We start from the raw sequence: 23,669 nt of genomic DNA on the forward strand, positions 1-23,669 counted from the left end.
ACCAATCAGATTCTACTTAACATGTAACTAGCACCTTCTAAAAGATAATAGCTAGAATCTGATTGGTTGCTATGGGCAACATCACTTCTAAAACTCATTTCTAAAAACTCTCACTTTAGTAAATTTACCCCTAACAGTCTAATGCAACAGGGGCATCTGTAGGAAAGATATGCCCCCTGTCAGCATCAGGGCTCCGAGTGCTGTGTCAGAACACGGAGCCTCGGATCACCATCGTGAAAATCGGTCGCCATGGCGGCAGTAATCTCTCATCTGAAGAGTACCTGCTCATTCGGGGTAAGGAAGTCTGCGCCGGCCCCGGCACTCCCAGAAAATGGGGGACCCTCATTCCGGAAGCAAAGGCCAACGATACCCCCACGACGCCCCAAAATATCCACAGCAAGTCAATCATGTGAGAAGGCAGGACCGGTTCTGCCCATGCTCACAACTGGTCCTGGGCATGCGGTGACCTTCAACATTCGGAGACTTACACAAACCATTGGGTTTGCGTACATTTCTGAATAAGGGCCTTAATGCAAAAGAAAAATCAATGTCCAAGCACACACCTCAATCTCAAAGGGAATTTGTAGAATCATTTGAAAATTGCTTTCTATCAAAGGTCACCATCTAACCTGATAGAACTCGAGCAACATTACAAAGAAAATTGGGTAAAAATGACATTGTTCAGATGTGCAACATTGGTAAAGACCTGGCCAAATAGACTCACAGCTGTAATGCAGCTCTTCTACCAGTATTAAAACAAGTTGGTATACTTATGTCATTTAATTGCTGTTTAGTTCTTTTTGTTAGTCAATTGTAATTACTTTGGTTTTTTTATTTTACATTACAGTGTTTTGTGTGGATCAGTGGTAATGTGCAAGAATAATAATCATATCGCTTCTATGATGTAAGAAAATAAAATGTGTAAGTTTCCAAATGGGGAAAATACAATGTATAGCCACTTAGGGGCATATTTACTAAAGTGAGAGTTTTTAGAAGTGGAGATGTTACCCACAGCAACCAATAGGGGCGATTCAATTCAGCGCGATGCTGAATAGCCTCGGGAGGGAGCTCTCGGGGCTATTAAATTCACTGCGTTGTTTGGTCGGACTTAAGAATTTCTTCTTGCACTTCCCTGAGGGTGCAAGGAGAAACCTGACTAAAGTGCCGGCAGTGCGGCTGTTTTCCTGCATAGCGCGGCGCTGACAGCCGCGTGGCCATCACTTTAGTCGGAGAATGCCGGTTCTCGTGACTAAAAACCCAGGTTAAGTCGCGAGAACCGGCATTCTCCGACTTAACCTCTTCCCGACTAAGCATACAGCGCGGTGAATTCAATAGCTCCAGGAGCTCCCTCCCAGAGCTATTCATCATCGCGCCGAATTGTATCACCCCCAATAACATTCTTCTTAACATTTACCTAGCACCTTCTAGAAGGTAATAGCTAAAATCTCCACTTCTAAAAGCTCTCACTTTAGTAAATATATGCCATAGTGGCAAAAAGACTTATGGCATGGAGACTATACAGTAATAATGGCTTGTTTTCTACGTTAATGCTTATGGAGAGAGTCATAACCTCTATAAACAGGATGATTCAGAGCAGCAGATAGGTCAATTTTGCGAACTGATTTCTAAGCACTGTGTGTATGCTTCGTGGCTGAGTGTATTCCATAGCAACTATGGGCGATTCAGAGTCATTGGCATCTCAGGCGCATCTTACTTGCGGCTGAGCTGGTGCCACTGAGTATGGGTATGTAGGTTTAGTTTTCCAAGTGCATGTCAGTGGAATTGCGTGCTATTCGTAGGTGAGCTTATGCAGACATCTATCTGATTCCATATGGATCTGTTGCACCATGTTTAGTACTGGTACAAATGCACGCTGATAAGATGGCAGCTATTTTCACAAATGGGTGGATGGGAGCGGAGCGCTCACGCAGATGCAACCAACTCTGAATGCAGGCAAAGTTCTGCCTTTATCTCCAAGTGTACTATGCGATCGCACCTGGAGGAGCATAGAACTGTCATTAATTCTACATTCGTTTCATGATATGTTGACCAAACGCACTAATAAATTAAATATTGATTTCATTCCTAAATCTCAGGAAATGTGATGTGTTTGAAATAGAAGTTTTGAATTTTTTTTTTTAATGTCACATTTCCCACTTACTTAATTGGCCTACGCATTTCAGTGGGCAACATACAAAGATCATTGAAATCAATGGGAGAAGCTTTGGTAAATAAATATATTTTAGTTAAATGGTGCTAGTCAGAGTGAACTGGTTTCTGCTAAATCTGGGGGAAAGCTTGGGTGGAATCCCACTGATAAAGTGATAACCAGCAGCAGCTGAGAACAGGCTGGACTGGTTCCACTATAACAAGAAAACCCACAGCATGGGGGACACCTGCAGTGGTGAAGTCGTTTTTGTGTTTTACAGGTACTTTGCATGAAAAATGGCCATGGCCGTATGTCCCCGGGGGTTGTCCACATTATACCCCCTGTTTCTCTTTACTATGGGGGCATGCCCAGTGCCCCGGGAGCTGCCTGGCTGACTCTAGCAGTTTTACCATTTTACAGTTTTATTTACTGTTTAAAGGGAAATGTGACGATGTTAAGGTATAGTATAGGGAAATTTGATTCTTGAAATGCCTTTAAATTGGATAAAATGACTTTTTCAGTTTTTCATTTTTATTTTCTGTACTTGGTTTTGTTAGCTTTCATATTATGTACTTACCACAGCGGAATGGGTATGAAATACCGCCGGCCGCATGGTATCTACTAACCTAACCCCCCTAACCCTAACCCTCCTTAGGGGTGCTTAACCCTAACTTCCCCCCCAAGTGCCTAACCCTAATCCCCCCTCTAAGTGCCTAACCCTAACCACCCCCTTCCCCGCTGCCTAAACCGAAGTCCCCCGTGCCGGGATATGACAGTCGGGAAGCCGGCTGCCCACCACAGCATTTTAAGTGTACATTTTGACTTTGAATTTACCTAGGGAAAAAAAGGTAGAAACCAGGAAATCAGACAATTTGGAAGTGGAAACACTGGCCCCCAGTCACTCACAGGGTCCGTCATGTTGCAGAGCACTGTGACTCGCATGGCAGCGCAGCTAATGGCATAGTCAGCAAGAGGGTACAGCATACCGGCTACTAATTTCATAAGGTGCATACACACACAACAATTTTTTTAACAATTATCAATTACGATATCGTTTATCATTCAATCGTTGAAAAAATAGTTCACTTTCTTAGTTAAAACGATGAACGATTATCGTTCATGCGCGTTCACGTTTGTAGTTCAGTCAGACTGACCAACTCAACGATTTTCAGTAAGGGAATATGCAAAAATCGTTTGTAGTTCAAAAAAATCGTTCATTACATTTACTAAATGAACGATTTTAGTAAACGATTTTCGTTCATTTTTCCCTTGAAAAAATTAATGAAAATCGTTTACTAAAATCGTTCATTTACTAAATCGTGTGTGTGTATGCAGCTTTAATAGTATGCTGTACCACATTACTTGCGCCACTGTACTCCTACACACACAAACACACACAACGATTTATTTGAACGATTATCGATAACGATATCATTTATCGTTCAATCGTTGAAAAAATCGTTCACTTTCTGAGTTAAAACGATGAACGATTATCGTTCATGCGCGTTCACGTTTGTAGTTCAGTTAGACTGGCCAAATCAACGATTTTCAGTAAAGGAATATGCAAAAATAGTTTGTAGTTAAAAAAAATCGTTCATTACATGTAGTAAATGAACGATTTTAGTAAATGAGTTTTGTTGATTTTTCCCTATCGTTTACTAAAATTGTTCATTTACTAAATCGTTGTGTGTGTATGCAGCTTCAGTGGTAACCAGGTCAGCATCAGGCAGGAATGGGCCCCCTATCCTAAAGCCAATAGCACTGAGGGCGGCTCTTCTTGGCACTGCTGGTAATAGTAAAAAATAGAGTCTACTCAAGTGTCAGATATTCCACTCATCTGGTCCCAGCCATTGTGGCACCACATGTTCCAGCAAGTCATTTACTGTTACTGCATGTGGAACTACAAACACCAGTAAGCCAGTGTCTTCTATGGAACATGTAGGGCCACAATAGCTGTAATAGAAAAAAAAGAGAGCATCACATACAGGATTCAAATATTTTTTAATTTAAATACAAACACCCCAAATCTCCACTTTCGCCTCTTTATTAAACCCAAAATCTTACATTCTGAATAGTCCAATAAGAAGCTTCATCCATTCCACAGCATTGTGCAATTGGCAGTAAAAATGTAAGTAAGGAATCATACTGCAAGTGATAATAAATCCAGTGTGCTCTAATATAGAATGTATGAACATTCCCGCACCTGACATGTATAGTGTTCCTGATTCAGAGATGGCCGCATTTGCACAGCTATTATATCTCTGGGTGCAGCTGCTGTGGAAAACTATGCTAATGCCTGCAGGAGACGTCCGACATGCCCCTTTTTCTGAAAAAGCCGTCAGCACCGCCACCAAACGGCTGCAGCCGGGCAATCATGCTGCGACTTAGGGGCACTGCGTGCGACTGACCCAGGACCCGTTCTGCACTTGTGCACAATGGGTAATGCGCATCTGCAGTCCCACTGCCAGCGGAGGTCAGCGCAAAATCGGGTTTGCGTACGCCTCTAAATCAGGCCCAGTGTCCTATAATGCACTTTATTACATTGTCACTATTGTTTTATTTTTGTCTAACATGTAACTTTTTGCAAATTTAACAAGATATGAATTAGGTTCATGTAAGTAATATTTAAGGGGGTGTCCAACTTTGGACATTCCACCACTCTGGGAACCCACAATGTTCTTAAACCCGTGATGCTCTGCCTTTTTTTGTTTATCTAGGATCACTCGAGTCAATGTGCCCTGGTTAAGGGATCCCAAAAGAGGTAGTTCATAATAAATGTATTGCATATCTCCATATTCCTCATTCCTGCTATCATTATGAGAAAGATGCCTACAACTGCTGTGTTTTTACATTACAACAGTTATTGTATTACATGGTCCACCAGTTATATGTAAATTGCCATCAGTGCTGTGCTACATAAACAGCATACAGCAAGATGCAACAGCACATTGTTCTACGTCTATTTATGCATTGTTATGTAATATGCACAGTCAGTTACATAATGGAATCTATACACTAGTCTATAGTATACAGTATAACACAAGGATGTGTGAGTTCAGCACGTATACAGCATAGCAGACAGAGATGTTTATATACGTAATGTACACAGGTAGACATGCACGGCTATATAGGTGGCTCAGGCAAAGCTGTTAAACTGCAGTTAAGCAAATTGTTTTTTAATTGAGGTGACTTGCTAGGAGGCGGTGTGTGTATGCTGCGAGGGGGTCTTATCTCCACGACAAAGCCGGTCGAACGCTTCAAGGCTGGAATGTTCTGTGCGTCCGATTGTGCAGTGAGGTCTTTATTAGTGTATGTGTGTCACGTGCCTCAGCCTCTCTGTGTCTGATCCCCACATTCCTCGTATTTAATGCTACCACTGCTCTGTAGATGACACTCTATAATTGGAATTTGTCTGTGTTTCTTTGCTCTGTGTTCTGACAATTCCAACAGCTTGCAAATGCTAATTTATAATTCATAACAGCACGGATGCCAATCCCTCCCTAAAAATCTAAATGTACTTACGAAACCCCACTAGACCACTGATAACGCACACACTGGCCTAGTTTGCGGATCTTGAATGTAAACCCACCACTTCCCAGGGAGCACATCTCACACAGCCATTATTCACTATCCCTCATCATCAGGGATATCTGTAGCATTGATCCAGACTAATCATGGGAGGAGAATGTGAAAATCATGTTATTTTAGGAATTTTTCAACCAATGTGTTTTCAAGACCAATATAGGGCTTTATATGGGTGTCTTCTGAACATGCAGTACCCTTCATATTAAACATGTCTTTTGTTTTGCAGCCGTGAATGTTGCTTCCTCAATGTTAACATGTATGTCTGCTGCTTCTCTCCCTGTCTGCTCTCTACCTCACCGGTTTCCCGCCGGTCATTGTATTCACTAACTTTGACCTCTCTCACACACAGCTGTCTGTGCACCCCCCACCACCACCACTGTGATACCCCTGTGATACCCCTCCCTCCCCAACTCTTCTTCATTCGCTTAGATTTTTAACAGGGCAGAGATCCTTTTAGCCGTTGGCTTTGTGACTCACCAGTGCTGAATCCGAATTTTGTTGTGTAACCCCTTGTCTCTTTATCTTTTCCTGTATTCACTGTATAAGCTGTTCTTCTCTTAATGTGCTTCTGCTCTGCATGCAGGTTATGCTGCTTCTGTCCTATTAATAATGTCTCTGCTGGCCTCCTGCTCACCAGTGTCTAACCTCTGCTTCCTCACTTCACTCTTCCCTTCCAGGGGGCCTTTGGAACCCAAGAGACTTTCTCAAAGTACTGCCCAAAACCATGCAATTTGTCTTTGCAAACATGGATGGTTTTCTCACCGTGCATACATATGTATATAAATACATATATATGCCCTGAATCGTTTAATGACCATAAGGGTTATACAGCTGTCTACTGTATCTATCTAAAGCACACTGTGATTTACACTTTGAGGTCTATTGCATAACAAGTAATTGCTCATGTCGAGCTTACACCGGCCACTTTATTACATTACAGTACCTATTTATTATGTCATCCATCTGTTCTGTAAATCATTGTAGTTTTATGCTTGTTTGTAGTTGGCTATAAGTCACCAGAGGTGGGACTGCATCGCAGTCCAAAATTCAAATAGGGGAGCCACACCAACTGCCAGTGAATCCTGGCCAGCGGTGTTTGGCAGCGTTTGGGGTGGCAGTTGGTGTGACTCCGCTATTTGGACTGCGACGCAGACCCACCTCTGGAGCCAGCACTGGTCACCACAGTCATTGTATGCACATTAGAAAAAGACCAGTTTGCCAAATGATTACTAGAGTAGTTGTAGATAAATGATGGTTAAATCATTGGTGTATCTATAATGGGTGCAGGATGTGCACACGGTTACCTGGGTCCAGGGGGGCCTACACCGTACACCCTGTACCCTTATTAATAATAATTACCTCCCCCGGAGTCCCGCGTCGGCCAGTGCTGCAGACTGAAATCACCAGGAAAATGGAGGCCACTTTGCCAGTTATTTGCGCATGAGCAGTAGAGATGCCACCAGGAACATAGCACAGGTGCCATGCTCCAGGACCGGCTCGAGGCATGTTCGACCAGTGCGGTCAAACAGGGGCGCCACCCCATAGAGGGCGCACCCCTCCCAGCCATTCCCGATTTCAGCGGGATGGTACCGTTTTTCGGGCACTGCCCCTCTGTTCCACCCGCGGGCACCTCCACCGCCGCAGCTGTACGGCGGTGCCAGCCCAGGAGAAGAGGAATGGACGCGCGCGGAATCCATTCAGTGCAGGCAGAGAGCTGACGGTAACGGGAGGTGTGCCATATGGACACGGCCTGAAATAACGTCATTTAGGGGGCGTGGCCTATGGTAATTAGGCCATGCCCCCAATTTTCGGTCGCATGCAGTCAGGTAACGGGCGCAAGAGTCCCGTCCTGCTCCCCTGGAGCCAGCCCTGCCATGCTCCCTGAGACCTGTGCATGCCAGAGTCTACTGCGCTGCCAGAGAGGAGGGAGCCTGCACGGAGGCTGCACATGGGCCATCTCCTCTCTTAACCCACCCCTGGGTTAAATTCATTTCTTTATTCTTTGGAAAGTCATCTAGATAAATCCTTATATAGGGCCCTATTTAGTAAAATGTCCCCATTAGCTATAATTTGTTATTGCTACATATCGCGGCAATAAGAAGTTATTTTTATTGGCTATTTATCAAAATTATTTTGCTGCGACAGTGGCTCTGATAAGAGCACATTCAGCGAAGAGTAAATAGTAAAGAGATAGCTTCGTAGCGTCTTGCTTACTGTGTATGTGCGGCCATTGGTACATCCATGTGCAGGTATAGGCTGCCGGGATGGATCCAAAGATCTCTCACCGTGAAAATGGGCTTCTTTATATAGTCCGAAATGGTTTAAGTACAGCCTGTCACACGTAATTTAAATAGATACTGAAATTAATTTTATGCATTCAGAATAAACCTAGAAATGCCTGCATGTTTGTTTACATACAGGACGTAATTAGGTGCCATTCTGCAATCCTTTGCTTTGGATATTTGACCTACTGTATTGCACAGCTGAGCCCAACTTCTGGATGCCACATACAGAAGGCACAGCCCATGCTGAGGTACAGGATGTGAGACAATAAGCCCAATAGAGTTAGCTAGCACAGGGCTATGACTTGCAAACAGCCATGTCTACAAATACAGAGAAGCCTCTAGGGTTTGTTATATCAGTAAATCCCTAACAGTCAGTCATGTGTGCGTTACTGCCCGGGCTGACTTAACAAACCTCGACGGATAAAAAAAGGATAAAACATCCTCAATTCCCCCGCATTTGCTGAGAATTATTAGCATGCATGCCATCATTCTATTTTAAACATATTCTATATAAAGCATATAGTCCACAATTACACATAATTCCTTTTCCAAAGAGCGAGAAGGAAATTGACTGACCTATAACTTGCAGGGATAACGACTTGTGCAGCCCCTTATAACTATAGTACTTAGAGGGCTGTCAATACGTCTGCTAAATGTCACAGCATATATCGTTTATTGTGAAAGGTCCACTTGGGCAAATTCCAATACCCTCACCAGATTAATGGCAGCCACTTGCCACCATGCATCCATTTCCCAGGCCATCTCCAAGTGGTTTTATTGCAACTTTTTTTTAACACATCTCCTCTCTCTTTCTTCTTAAAGATTACCAGCAGGTGCCAAAACCTCAAACACTACAGCGGTGCCGGGACAAGCGCAGCCAGATGACAGCGACCGCAAAACGGACCAACGCTCATCGGTGTCAGACCTGGTGAACTCGCTGACCAGTGAGATGCTCATGGTGAGTAACTCAGAAGGTGTTAACGTGGGCCAGTGCGTCTGGTAACTCGCGCAGCTCCCGAGACGTGTAGCGCACAGAGGTCACCCTGACAATACTCCGCTGCCAGATTTAATGTTCAATCAATAGGCAGCTACTGAGAAACAGAGTGGAAGGTGCGGATTTGTTCCTGGGCACAGCTCCAGGATGTACCGAGGAGAAATAACAAACTGAAAAGACAGAAAGAGAAAACAAACAATTATAATAAGCATTGAACAACGATAACAAAACAGACAAACAGCAGAGTAACTTCATTAGGGAGAATAAGAGTATGGGGACCAGTATAGAAAATGGTACGGCTGAAAATGAGTCCAGCCAGGGGCACCGAGAAGGGGGGGTTGTGAGCTTGCCAAGATGGCATGGCCAACCCCCTATTGTAGGTGACACTGAGTTTCGGCAGAGTTCCACGCCCCCCTAGTACCAGGGCCCAACTGATTTCATGGTGGCCCTGGCTTGAATACAGCAAAGTGCAGGTTACTTTATAAGTAGGTAGTGTGTGTGTGTGTGTGAATGTGGCTGTGTGAGAGATGACCTGTGATATGCATTTATAAAATATCAAAGCTGGACTTTTGCAACTAAATGCCGCTGGTGTAACTGTAGTGACTTCTGTTATTTACAAGAGAAATGTCAACTTTCCTTTCCTCAAATTCTTCCTCAGAATATTTGCAGAACAAGCATCTCTGTCTTACTAGCCAGTGACGTACAATTTCCAGCTGACCTTACAATAATACAGTATGCCGGGGATGCAATACTGTCTGCCCCATCTTAGAAGAGGCAAAATCGATTACATTCAGCTGAGAATTCCTAGGCTTTTATCCCGTCAGACTCCGATTTGAATAAGCTCCATGTAAATTAAATCAAATTTTCAATTTAAAAAAATTATTTTGCATCAGTTTCCGAGTTCTGTGCACTTCTGTTTTTTTTTTTTTTTTTTAAATAAACTTGTTTTTGCAGAGCACACAGAGGATAACCGGAAATGGAAAGAAAGCGAGCAACCAGTATTAAGTAAGGTACCTATGGGAAGATGTATCAAATCTTGGAGAGAAATTAAGTACCAACCAATCAGCTTCTGTCATTTTTTTAAAACAACCTGTAAAGTGACAGTTAGAAGCTGATTGGTTGGTACTTTATCTCGCTCCACTTTGTCTCTCTCCAAGGTTTGATGTGCGTAGCAATGATTAGATTACCCTGTGGGTATCTACATTTCTGCTGGGAAAAAAAAAAAAAAACAATAAAAAAATGGCCTGACAACTGGCAAAGGACCACTCCGGTCCTGAAACATAGGGGTGTTCATTACTCTCTCATAAATATATATGTAATTATCATGGTGAGTCAACTGCAGCTTCAGCATCATTTGTATTAGCCGAAAATTGCCTTCTCAAGCAAATAAGCAAATAGAGGGTTTGATGAAAGGGTCCCTTTGATAAAAGCAGAATAGGGGTCAGGATGGAAACATTTGTTGAGGAAATAAAGGCATTGTACTGGGGAGTAACACAAAGAGAGAAGGATGAGAAAAGGAGGAGAGTGTGATACTTTAAAACAATAGGCTGTAATCCATCTTTTTCTCATTAAAAGCTATTTCTAGCATGAAGGAAGGTGGATAGTGTTTCTGCAGCATTGATAAAAAAACAGATTAAATATCCATGGCATGTGAAATCCAAACCAAATTGATCTGAGCTGTGAAAACCGAAAAGACGCATTCATTTTAATAGAGGTCTCACAGGAATACATACGTATTCCTGATGTGCGTAATAGCACTCTTCATAGGGTGTCTTAGTGACACGGCAACACTGAGCTGCTCTTGTTTTAAAACATTTTCAACATACAGTAGTTGTGAAACTAAATAACTCAATAGATCCTATGGACTTTATAGAGATATAATACAGGATTGATACCCAGGTGTGGACCATCACTAGAAGCTGATTACAACTAGAGCACTCAATGAACACCGCATTTACCCAGATCGTTCATTATTTTGATCACCACCCAGAGAGGTGAACACAATAATTGATGATCTGGGTAAATTATCAGATTGGTAAATAGTGTGGCCACTACAGGTTAATGCATTAAAATGCTAAATCATACCATTGGGTCTCTGTAATCCAAACACATAATAATTACAGCACAGTCTCAGGTGACTAGAAGTTTGTCAGATAAGTAGCAGAGAGAAATAGGTGGTAAGGCCATGATATGGGTCACTGGTGAGACCATATATAGAATACTGTGGGTGCATGTAGAGTTGGATTATGTTTAATTTACAAGAGGAAGAATCTGCTATGTTTTACTATAGAGAGCTTCAGGTTGGTTACATGTGCGGGTCCCTCTGGAGAGGCAGATCAGAGGCATGCCTCCCTGGAGAGGTCGATATCCATAGCATGCCATTCTTCCCCAAAAGTGACCTGCGCACCAGGGCACATAGCAAATGCCAGCTCCAGCTCCTCTTCAGCATGAGGCTAAACTCAGCCCTAGTATAGTATATTAGTATGTAACACTACTGGTCACAGGAAGCCGTGTCAGCCATAAATTGCTTTGGCAATGGGGGGGACACAAGAAACTTTGCTGGATTCGCTCCATGTCAATTGCCTGTATGGCTGCTGGCCAGGTATGTGCATTTTACTGGAGCCCTTCTCTGGCGTTAGGCAGCCAATGAGGGGAAGAAAACCTCGGCATAGGATAAATGCTGATACAATGACCACCATCAACATCATCTCCCACATCCACACATTTCTCCAGTGCTTGTGCTAATACAGGTATTATATAAAAGTCACTGTAACACTGCAATTGTACCCGATTTCTTGAACTTAAAACCCAGGAAAGAAGTCTACAGTGATTGGGCTTGCAGCCAGTTCATGCCGCAAGCTTGCAGTTGCACATGTCTCCTGCTTCTCACCCTGGGTGGGCGTGGGACAGAAGAGCACAGTGGCATCCATAATGACATGCACAGCTGTAGCACACATCAGGTCACGGGTAGCCGGGGAAGGGGTTGCCGGTAAGAAAGAGAGTTACCATACCCTGGTCGGCTTCATTGTTTGCTAGAGCGGCACTGGCCAGTGCGGTCAGTTTGGATTGTAAAGTTACATGTGTTATATACATTTTTCACCATTGGGTGGTACATTGGGGCCCTTGCAAACTTTTGCTGTGGGCTTCAAATACCTAGTTACGCCCCTGGGTAGCAGGTTGGTTTTGGAGAAATTTAATGAAGAATCACTTTATAGAATGGGTAGTAGATGGGTGGAATAACAACCCAACAGAGGTGTTAGATAAGTTAATACAGTTGAGGTACAGTAGACATAAGGCTGAAAAAAGCTAAGGATTAAGTTGCAATGTAAAGGGTTATACTAAATGGGCTTTGTGGACCATATCTGTTATCAGAGGCCTCCCAAAATAGAAAAATGTGCAGTAAGCCTGGGACCTGTAAACCACCAGCTCTGGGCTGGTTCAAAATTCAAGTCCTTTAGAGAAGTGGAAGAGGCCATGTGCCCCTCCACCCAGCAAGAAACAGGCACAGAAATGCGCCCTCCCCACACGTATATAAAAATTCCATAGTCGTATTCCACATAAGGAAATTCTTGTACTGCTCTATAAACCTATACACCACCAATGTGCAATCTCCAAACTATGCACGTTCTCACTACACCCAGCCCCTGCCCTGTGTAAACGTCAGCTCCTCTGCTAGCTCCGCAAAATGGTGCGCTTCCATGTAAATCTAAAGGCATATTTTTATTATTTCATATTATTATTTAAAGCTATTCTTGCACAGAAGCTACTACCAGTAATTGATGATGTGCCCTCAATGTCAAACTCTGAGTTGTTTTTTAGTTGCCATTATTTCGTTATGATATATTTTGATGGGATCTGTCCCTGCAGAATAGTAAGTAATGTTTTCTTCCTTCCTATATCTCACTATGCTTGTTTAGGTTTACATTTCTATATATGTTTATGTAACAGACAGGATGACATTGTAGAGAGAGTGTAGTCGTACTACTCGCCACAAATACACAATGAGACCGGGATATAGTACCGTAAGACCTGGAGAACCACGATGTACAGTACAGCGTTTCCATAGGATGTAAGGGGAGAAAAGACACTTCAAATCAGGCCTGGCCAACCTGTGGCTCTCCAGCAGTTGTGAAACTACAAGTCCCAGCATACCCTACCACCGATCAGCTGGTAAAGCATGCTGGGACATGTAGTTTCGCAACAGCTGGAGACTCACAGGTTGGCCAAGCCTGCTTTTAATAAATAGAACCAGAGTAGTCTCATGCGGCAGGACTTTGGCCCTCATTAAGAGGCGGTCGCAAGAAGCGATCGCTCTCTCTGAATGAGGGCGGCCGCTTCTTTTTTTTTAGCGCGGCCTCCTGGTCGCTAGCTAAGCTGTGGGTTACCACCCACAGCTTAGTGACCGACCAGGGTGATGGTCGCGATGGTCAAGACCATCGCGACCATCGGGGCTTGCGACGAGACCCTAAGGTTGGGCCTCGGCAGCCGCAAGATCCTGGGAGCTTCCTGCTCTGATCGAGCAGGAAACTCCCAACTGACATCACTGCTGATGTCAGTGCGGCCGCCCACAAAACGGCAGGTGTTTGCTTGGGAACGCCTCCGTTTGTGTAGCCACCCCCCGCCACGCCTACAAAACGGGCCGAGCTGTTGATCAACATCGACAGCTGCCCCTTTTGTAGTGAGCACCAGAGCGAGAGAGTTTCTCTCTTGCTCCGGGACGTGCAGTGCGGCCGCTGCACGTGCGCAGGGCCTAAACAACGACCGGGTTGCGACCAGGTCTGAATGAGGTCCTTTATTTCATGACCCACCTGTGCTGTGGCACTAATATTAATTCTGTGCTGCTTGTATATTGATTGACATTGAATCCAACTGTCAAGGCAATATGAAATTTAAAATAGCCATACTGTATTCTGCCTCCATGCGCACAAAATGTCCGTAGTAGATGTATTTGTCCTGGAAATGCTTATTCTCCTAATTCTACAGGTAAAGTCCAGTGAACTTGTTGCCCATTCCCATTTCTCTACCAATGCTGACTGTGATTTGCCTATGAGGTTTCCCCACCTCTCAGGGAGCAGGCTGAGTGAAGCAGTCGGGGTGCAGTGAGGTGGAAATCCTGAGCGTTATTACATGTGACAGCCCCCAGCAGGGAGACCCAGTAGCCTGCAATGAATGAAACATTACTATAAACACACAGCAAAGTGAGAGGTTCAGTGGTAAGGAGAGCATCCTTCTGCCCTAAGGGGGGTTGTGGCCATTCCCTGGTACTGACCACCCACAGCAATTACAATATAATCTGGTAACATTGAGGTAGAGACACGGCTCATCTGCATCCGATCATCCAAACTCTTTCGAAAACCAGGTAATGTAAATAGTGTTTCTAAATAGTAGCAGCAAATATTAATTTGAAGAATTCAATTTATGAAAAGACAATGGCAGCCCTGAGGACCAAAAGTGAGCAGAGGGAAGCTTATGTTGGCAGGTCTAACTCATGAACTTTGAAAAACACTTGCAGTGATTAGGAATAGGTCCCCGTTAATTAAGTATCCAAGTCTCCGCGAGTTGCGGTGGTGGATACTTAATTACTGGAGCAATTCATTATTGCTCTTGTGTGAGGAGAGCTGCTCTGAAATGCAGCTATCCCCGCGTGACTTACATTTGCTGCGCCGTCTTCTGCGCATATGTGACCTGAGGTCCTTCCCATAGAAAGGACAGGGCTTTGGGAACCAACGCAATCTGAAGATAGTTACCGCAAGAAAACTCAGAAAAGTTTTAGTTTTCTGAGTTTGCTGAATAATAGGCAGCCTGGACGGGCCCCTAATGTGGTCCGTTACTTAAAACATGCAGAAACTAGCGTTTCCGTATGCTTAACGGGCCCATTAGTGATCATGAATAGGCCCCATAGGAACCAACCCAGACAAAGGTATTACATTGGCTGGCTCGGGATTTAACATTATTGATTACAAGGAAAGATACAAGTGTTCTATGACATTATATTAAGATGTACTGGTCTGATTACTATGGACCAGAATGAGCTAAAAGTTTTTATTCCCACTTGTCACGCCTGAGGTTAGGAGTTGGTCGGAACAGGTGTGGGAAGCTGAAGAGGAGACTTGGGAGGCATGGATAAAACTGGGTGGCTTGAGCCGGGACTTCCTCGTGTGACATATGAGGAGTAATAAGAACTGTAGGGGATGATGGGCCCAGAAGGCGAGAACAGTAAAGTAAATGTCTTTATTGAGTAGCAAGTTGGAATGGGAACTAGATATATAATACTGAAGAAATGGGCAGAATCGGATGGGACCGATGATGCTGGATTGAGAGATGGATCGGTTTGAAACCAATGTTGAGGAATTGAAGAACTTGATTGGTTTGAGACCAATGTTGATGAATTGAAGAACTGAATTGGGTTGTGACCGATAATGTTGAATTGCAGTACTGGACAGTGTGGGACCAATGATGATGAATTGCAGTACTGGGTCAGTTTGGATCCGATGATTATACATTGCAGTACTGGATCGGTTTGGGACCAATGGTGATGAATTGCAGTAGTGGGTCAGTTTGGAACCGATGATGATGAATTGCAGTACTGGATCGGTCTGGGACTGATGATGATGAATTGCAGTACTGGGTCGGTTTGGAACTGATGATGGAAGTATCGGATACGACCAGTGGTTGGAGGTATCGGCTGGAACAGATATAAGATAAAGTTAAAGTCTTTAAAGATAAAGTCTCTGTGGTAAAACCAGACTGGAATGTTAGATGGAATAGGAGACTTAATAACCAGACTTGGAACTGGAATATAACAGACTGGAACCGTTCAGATACAGAATACCTGGGAGCTCAGCACAGAGCTGTAACTTCAACAGAAGCAACGTTGTACTGGCAACAGAGGCCAGTCAGGAAATGGAATTTATATTGGAGGATCCGGGATTGGATGCTGCGATCAGCCGGTCAGGGAGCAGCACTCTGAGTAGAGGAAGAGCGTTAGGTGACAAAGTCCAACATGGCTGCACCCATACTGTGGGTTAGGAGGGAACTCTGGCTTGCAGCTTGTGTGCCATCATGCTGGGAAGACACGTTGTGAGCAAGGGGCTGCGGAGAGTCATCTCCATACTCAGTGACGGGTCACTGAGTGGACGGGGCAGGAGCAGCACAGACAGACCTCAGCACCAACTGGGAGCAATGTGCAGCGTGAGTGGACCTCTGTGCTAGTCTGGACAGACACCGGAGAGGTACGAAAGTGAGTTTTAGGGGCCGGAGCATGACACCACTTATTTCAGCAGATGAAAATCTTTTATCCACCAGTTTTCTTAAGAAATATTATAGGGTTATCTAGCTGGTAGCATTAAGGGAGCGCTACTGGTTTGCCAGTTGACATATGTACAGTGGACTTCTGGACTTCCAGTTCCACTTCCATTAAAAAAGAAAATAGAATAGAATAAAAAAAAAATCTATATAAAAAGTGTTAAAACATTTTTTATATATATATTTAAAATAGAGAAATGCTTTATTTAATAATTTTATTTTATATCTATAACAATATTTTATTATCTCTACCCTGTGCTATCACCACCCTTAGATGGCATACTGTACGTGTTACAATACAGATGTAATCCTACTTGCGTAGTCTCCTCCATGCATAGCTATTGTCGGCGACAATCTGTCATAGCTTTCACTGGCCAAGGAGATCTAGTAGATAGTGAGAAAGCCCTATCTCCAGTGAATATGGGTGTTCTATTCAGAGAAATGGGCTTTCTACATTTCATATACAGATCCACAAGCCTGATTGTTTAGATCTGATCTACTTTGATTAGTAATTGGTCAAACCATTAGTACTTTGCGAAGAGGGCTTCATGTTACTATATAGTACTATAAGGAAGCATTATACACTGATTATGATTACTGAGGAATGCAAACAGCTTGATTTAAAGTAAATAATACACAGTACTTGTGACAGAGTGGCTGATGCTGTGTTGGTAGTAAGATCGGCACAATTTACTAAAAAAAAAATACAGTAGTGCATGCAAAATTTCATTTTACCACACATACAGTATGCAGAGCCGAACATGTCTGATGGTGTCTCTGGATCTGATTGGGCACCCTGGACCTCATTCAGATCCGATCACAAAAAGCGAATGCTCGATCTGAATGAGGGCGGCCGCTTTTTTTTTTTTAAGCCGCCCTCCTGGCTGCTCGCTAAGCTGTGGGTGACCACCCACAGCTTTTGCGAGCGGCCAGGTGATGGTCGCGATGGTTGCGACCATCGCGCTTGCGACGAGACCCTTGTGGTAGGGTCTCGTCTGCCGCAAGCCCCAGTGAGCTTCTGGCTCTAATAGAGCCGGAAGCTCACTACTGACATCACTAGTAGGGCCGCCCACAAATGGCAGGTGTTCCTTCAGGAACGTCTCAGTTTGTCCAGCCAGTGCTCACTCTGCATATGCCCCAAAGATAAAACTGGGAACACTGGTCCCCAGTAATCAATGAAGCATAACCACTTTAACGCTCGCTAAAGGGGTTATGCCACCCTTTCTGGATTTAACAATCTAAGATTACAGCTGTTTGTCATCTTAGATGGCGAGAGTGATGCCGTCCCCATTGTTAGCAATGGAGACTCGGTGTTGCCTTTCCGACTTCATCAAAATCTCCCAGGCACTACCGGGTCCCCATACGGACCGTCGCACATGCGCATAACACAGGAGCCCTGCGGATGGCCTCGCAGAGGAGGAGGACTTCGCTGGACCTCTCCGGAGGGGTAAGTAAATACCAGTACATTTTTAGTTTGTATCACAGTGATACTAAACAAAAGATTTTACTGGTGCTTACTATTGTTGATAAATGGGGGCCAATATGAGTTAAAGGCCCACACAATTTGTTGTGTCTTTCCTGAATGAGCTGTCCCTATTTTACCTGTGGTCACATGTGGTCTCCTGTGTGACCTTTATACCGTATATATGTATATATATATATATATATAGTAGTGACCTATGGCCCACTCTCACCATCAGTGACATTATTTCCAAGTCAAATCAGTTCATAAAAGAGATGAGATATAGTGGAAAACTGCACTCTATATGAATGGCTCAGGGAATATCTAGGGCCTGCAAGCCCAATGAGAGAGGTCCTTCTCTTAGAATGACAGTTAAATGGAAAGAGGGATAGCGCTCCCAAATAATATCTTCAGTGTGTAGGAGTGGTAATTACATATGAAAAATGTCAAGTATATCTGCAGTCGGTGTAAAATGTAAAAATATTTATTGGTTGTAATAGCTGGTTATAATTATGCAAATATGCCCAAAGTAGGGGTTATAGACCTTAATGTAATGGCTGGTCATAAATTAATTATGCAAATATGCACAAAGTGGGGGTTATAGGCCTTATTGTAATAGCTGGTTATAATTATGCAAATATGCACAAAGTAGGGGTTATAGGCCTTATTGAGGTGAGGATATATGGTGTCCCCATCCCCTTCTTACAATGAGAAAGGAGATATTATTGTAGGGACTGTCTTCCTTACATTTGGATGTAGGGGGTTGGGGACACCATATATTCTCTCCTCAATATGTCCTATAACCTCCACTTTGTATATATTTCCATGATTATAACCAGCCATTGTAAGTTTATAACCCATAACTAGTTTACATTTTTACATCGGCTGTCAGATATACCTTTTTTCAAATGTAATTACCACTGCTGTACACTGAGAATCAGTACATAAAGCCTCCAATTATTCACTCTGCCTCCTCTAGTGTGTGAGTCATATTTCATTAAAGTTTCATAGGTTTCCTGCAAGCGCTTAGTTAAATAAGGATAACAGCACCTCAGAGTGACCTGTTTAAATGAGACTCAGTTACTTAATAAAAGACACCACACTTAGTAAACTGCTTCCTTAACTGTCTTTTATAATGTATTATATGGGCAAAGTGCTCTGTAAGTCAGAGCTGTAGAACTAACAATGTATTATATACTGTAGCTATACCAAACAAGAGACTACTATAAAGTGCGCAGCATGCAGTTAGTGTCTAATCGATGAAGTAACGTGGGGGCATTGACATGCTGTCACCTGTTATTGTACCTGCACACATTGGGCCTGATCACAGGTAAACGCCCCCTTATAGGACCTCATTCAGAGTCGGTCGAAGTGGCCGCACGGTCGTACGGGAAAAGGGGCCGGATATGCAAATGATTCCCTCGCAAGTTGCGTCCCTAAGTTCGGATCGGTAGCTGGCCGACCAAGGGGAGGAAGCGGCCGGAATTCAAAAAAATACGCCCCCTTCTCGTACGCATTGCACGTCATCTCCGGGCATATAAGGATTAATCGAGACCATCGGGAACCATCGGAACTGGTCGTAGAGCTTAAGGTTGACCATACCCTCTCTTAAGCTCTACGATCATGTCAGTGTAAAAACCTCCCATGTCACATGTGCCATGACGCTACTTTGTTAATTATGCACTCCCATAAACCGTATGCACTCCCATAAAACGCCGTTCGCATAATTAGGCACGCCTGCGTTCGGATCTCCACTCCCCCGTTTTCAAGTACCTTCCCCTGTTACCACCCACAAACGCCTCAATCTGTCACTCAAACTACCGACCTGGCTGTGTTCAAGGAGAGAGAAATTTCTGATCGTAGCGGCTAGTTTGCGCACGCGCATTGCGAACTTTACGCATGCGCAGTATAGCGAACATCGGTGGCGTACGACCGTGCGGCCGCTTCGACCGACTCTGAATGAGGTCCATTGTGTGCATGGAGATAGAAGCATATATCCACCCATAAGCAGAGATGTGCGCAGTTTGTGCTGCGCCAGCCCTGTCAGTATGCTGGGTTTGATACCCGTCGTCATCATTAATGCGCGCTTGCGTCAGCTCCATGCTAGGTGCAAAAGCTGCAGAATGGGCGCGTTTGAGCTTCCGCCCGACTGCCTAGCCCACTAGTTTCAGCATCGCCCCTACTTGTGTGTGCTCGGTTCCAGAGTATACCAGGCGGAAACACAAAGCTACCCTACAAATGAGCGTTAATTTAACTCCGCAACAGTCTTAAGGTGCGTACACACGGTACGATATCGTTCAACGATATATCGTTCATTTTTATGCAGTGAATGATCAACGATGCGCATTCCCGGATGAACGATGACAATATCTATGATCGGCCGAACATGCAGGCCAATCTGGACGATATTGTCAACTTTGCCTGTTGAGAGATGTGACAGGATGACTTCACTGAAAGATATCTTTCAAGCTGTTGGTGGTACAGATTTAGGCCCTCATTCAGACCCAGTCGCAAGCGCTGAGCGCTCGCAACCGGGTCGATGTTAAGGCCCTGTGCAGGGCCTTTCTCTCTCGCTCCGGAGCTCACTACAAAAGGGGCGGCTTTCGATGTTGATCGACAGCTCGCCCCGTTTTGTAGGCAGGGCGGGGGGGTGGCTACACTAACGAAGGCGTTCCTGACAGAACGCCTGCCGTTTTGTGGGCCGCCGCACTGACATCAGCAGTGATGTCAGTGAGGAGCTTGCTGCTCGATCAGAGCAGGAAGCTCCCTGGGGCTTGCGGTTGCTGAGACCCGACCTTAGGGTCTCATCGCACGCCCCGATGGTCCCGTTGGCCTTGACCATCGCGACCATCAACCTGGTCGGTCGCTAAAGCTGTGGGTGGTAACCCACAGCTTAGCTAGCGACCAGGAGCTTGCACTTGAAACGTGAAGAGACCGCCCTCGTTCAGAGAAAGCGCTCGCTTCTTGCGACCGCCTCTGAATGAGGGCCTTAGTGTTTGATATTTTATATATACAGAAAGATAGAGAGCCTGATTCTGAATTGGATACTGCAGAGTCCGCCTAGGCGTCCTTGCTTCTGCAACTGTATACAAATACTGCTACAAGCCCTTCCCTGGTATACAGCTGTGCGTCCTCATGTGCAAGGACTGAGATGCCAACTTTGAGCGTCTTCAAATGCACAAACACCGCTTGTAGCGTCTCTAGACCGTTGCACCTGCCCTGTGCAGATTCTCCATCTCAGTATGGCCTCCTATGTGAACTATTCTGCATCTCTATATGCAATCACTCCTATATCCAGACACTCCTATAAGACACACATAAGACGGATCACCTCCCTGTCACTGCCCAGGATGACCCTATACATCTTCAAAACATTCCTGAGACAATGCATCTCCCCGCGCACCTCATTCGTAACTCCGACTCCTGTGTGTACGGAATCTAGATGCATGCGCAGTGCGAATTAGACGCGTAGAAGAAAATAAAATGCTCCAATGTGTCCGACAGCGCCGCTGTGTTCAAGATCAGGCCCAGAAAGTGCTTTCAGGAATTAATCACCTAATAGATCTGCTTTGTGGTGTTTATTTCACTTTTATCTTTAGTTTTTATCTATAGTCTTTGCAATATTTTGTGGTATTTCTGTATATTTTATATCTTTATAATTCGTTTCACATTTGAACTTTCTCCATGAGTTTGCTTGATATTAGCACTAAAATTCTCACAGCGCCCTAATTTCATAATCGCCCTACTCTCCAACACTCTCTTACCGTTGGTTTGAATGTAGTAATTAGCAACTGAAACATAATAGCTAGAGATAAAAATAGAAAAACATTAAGGAAATAAACAGTCATTTAAAGTATCTGCCGCTATTTAGGTCTTTGCTGTAGTAATTAACCTTTTCTTTTTATTAAATCTACATATTTCAGTGCTCCTTGTCAAACTGACCATATGACCAAGCACACTTACTTGCGGCCCACATGACTTCGGCCTGCTTATTTTACACATAGGAGGGTATTCAGTTAGCCCCGATCATTTTTCGGGTGCAAGAAACTGGACTTTTTCAAATTCGGGCAATTCACTAAGAGCCAATTTTTTTGCACCTGGGGGTTGGGGGGGGGCACGGTATATTAACACAGCTGTTGAATTCCCCCCATAGTCTTATTGTCTTATTTTACAATTTGTATGTGAATGAGTTCTTATTTACAGATTATACCAATTTAACCAAGGGATGAATTATTGCTGAACTATTTCTGTGGTTTATTTTAATAATGATGGTAACAGTATCCGGTGGGGCTGAAATTGCGGTGAGCTGTGGAAGTAGGTGGGAGATATAGAGTTGACACTGAGACATCGAGATTGTGGAGAGGGGTTCAGCAATACTGTAAATCTGGGCCTGGCTATGTCGTTAACGATTTAACATTTCCCTTGAACTCCTTGGCAGCTCCCTGGTAGTCCTGGACTGACAATATCGTGCATAAAGTGTTCATTTTGACAAACGATCTACTAACGACTTATGCATCCTTAACTATTTCCAGTGCATCATTAACGAGATTGCCAGATCTTACCAGCAGGAGGGAAAATCTGAAGATGCAATGTACAACCTCTGTGTACGTGCATTGGTATTGTGATCGTGAGTGGACACTCACAATTTGCACATATTTTGCACGATTTGACGTTCCGATGCATCGAAATCGGCAAATCGTGCAAAATATCTGACAGTGTGTGGGCACCTTAAGACTAAGGACCTGATTCAGACCCTCTCGAAAGCGCTATGCACTCGCAAGTGGGTCGATGGCCGAGCAGTGCGCACGCACCGTGTGCGCAAGCCCCGTAGCGAGAGAAAGATTCTCTCACTCCGGGGCTCACTACAAACGGGGTGGCCGTCGATGTTGATCGTCAGCTCGCCCCGTTTTGTAGGCGGGGAGGGGGTTGGCTGGCTAAACGGAGGCGTTCTCGAAGGAACACTTGCCGTTTGGGGGCGGCCCTACTGACATCACCAGTGATATCAGTAGTGAGCTTCCGGCTCTATTAGAGCCGGAAGCTCACTGGTGCTAGCAGCAGATGAGACCCTACCACAAGGGTCTCATCGCAAGCCCGATGGTCGCGACCATCACCTGGCCGCTCGCAAAAGCTGTGGGTGGTCACCCACAGCTTAGCGAGCGGCCAGGAGGCCGGACAAAAAAAAAAACGGCTGCCCTGATGCGCATGCCCAGACTCAGCATGGGCCATAAACCAATATGCTATTTTTGGTGTCCATGTAGAAACACTAAGCTTGGTGGTGGGGTTATCTGCTAGGGGGCATCAACAAAAATCTTGCCTAGGGCATCAATTTGCCTAGGGCTGGCTCTGATTAATAGACACCCCTAGCAGGGATACGTGTGAACACAATGATAAAATACTCTTGTCTCAAAAACAAAGGGGCATTTTTATAATAATTTGCAGTCTGCCCCCAATAATAATGATTCCTTATCACCACAATTTACGGCAATACAGTAATTAGTACAGCACAATGTAGTACAATACAATGTAAGGTTTGTATTTGAAAAATAAATATGTCTGAGAGCACAGAACATACCATTAACAGCTGCTGTAAAAACTTAGGCCGGCATGTACTAAAGGAAAAATTCAGTAAAAACACAGTTTTCTGGGTTTTTACAGAATTTCCATATGTACTAAGCCCCGGCCACCCTTTTTTCGGTGTGGAGGGTAACGGCAGGTTTTTCCTATGGGCTTCTTACCGCACCCCGCACCCGACGACGCCCAGCGCTGGCCCCCACTCACCTGCTCTCCATTTTTGCCGGCCCACGTTCCTCCTGGGTCCTCCGCCTCCTAATCTTCTGAGTGCAGGGTGGAGGAGGAGGAGCCCGGGGCTTCCTGCACCGGTGACCAACT

The 23,669-nt window shown here is 44.4% G+C and overlaps 1 protein-coding gene across 6 annotated transcripts in view; it reads left to right on the forward strand.

The window, feature by feature from the left end:
- The window catches only part of SYT7 (synaptotagmin 7), a 412,892-nt gene that overhangs the window by 304,732 nt on the left and 84,491 nt on the right, over window positions 1-23,669 (forward strand). For all 6 annotated transcript variants that reach the window (XM_088454514.1, XM_088454515.1, XM_088454517.1 and 3 more), the window contains one exon: window positions 8,842-8,977. In XM_088454514.1, the coding sequence (XP_088310640.1) occupies window positions 8,842-8,977 (136 nt within the window). The remainder of the gene's footprint in view (window positions 1-8,841; window positions 8,978-23,669) is intronic.

The sequence above is a fragment of the Taudactylus pleione genome, unplaced genomic scaffold, assembly GCF_031769625.1.
Source record: "Taudactylus pleione unplaced genomic scaffold, aTauple2 ptg000619l, whole genome shotgun sequence".
In the NCBI taxonomy this organism is placed as follows: domain Eukaryota; kingdom Metazoa; phylum Chordata; class Amphibia; order Anura; family Myobatrachidae; genus Taudactylus; species Taudactylus pleione.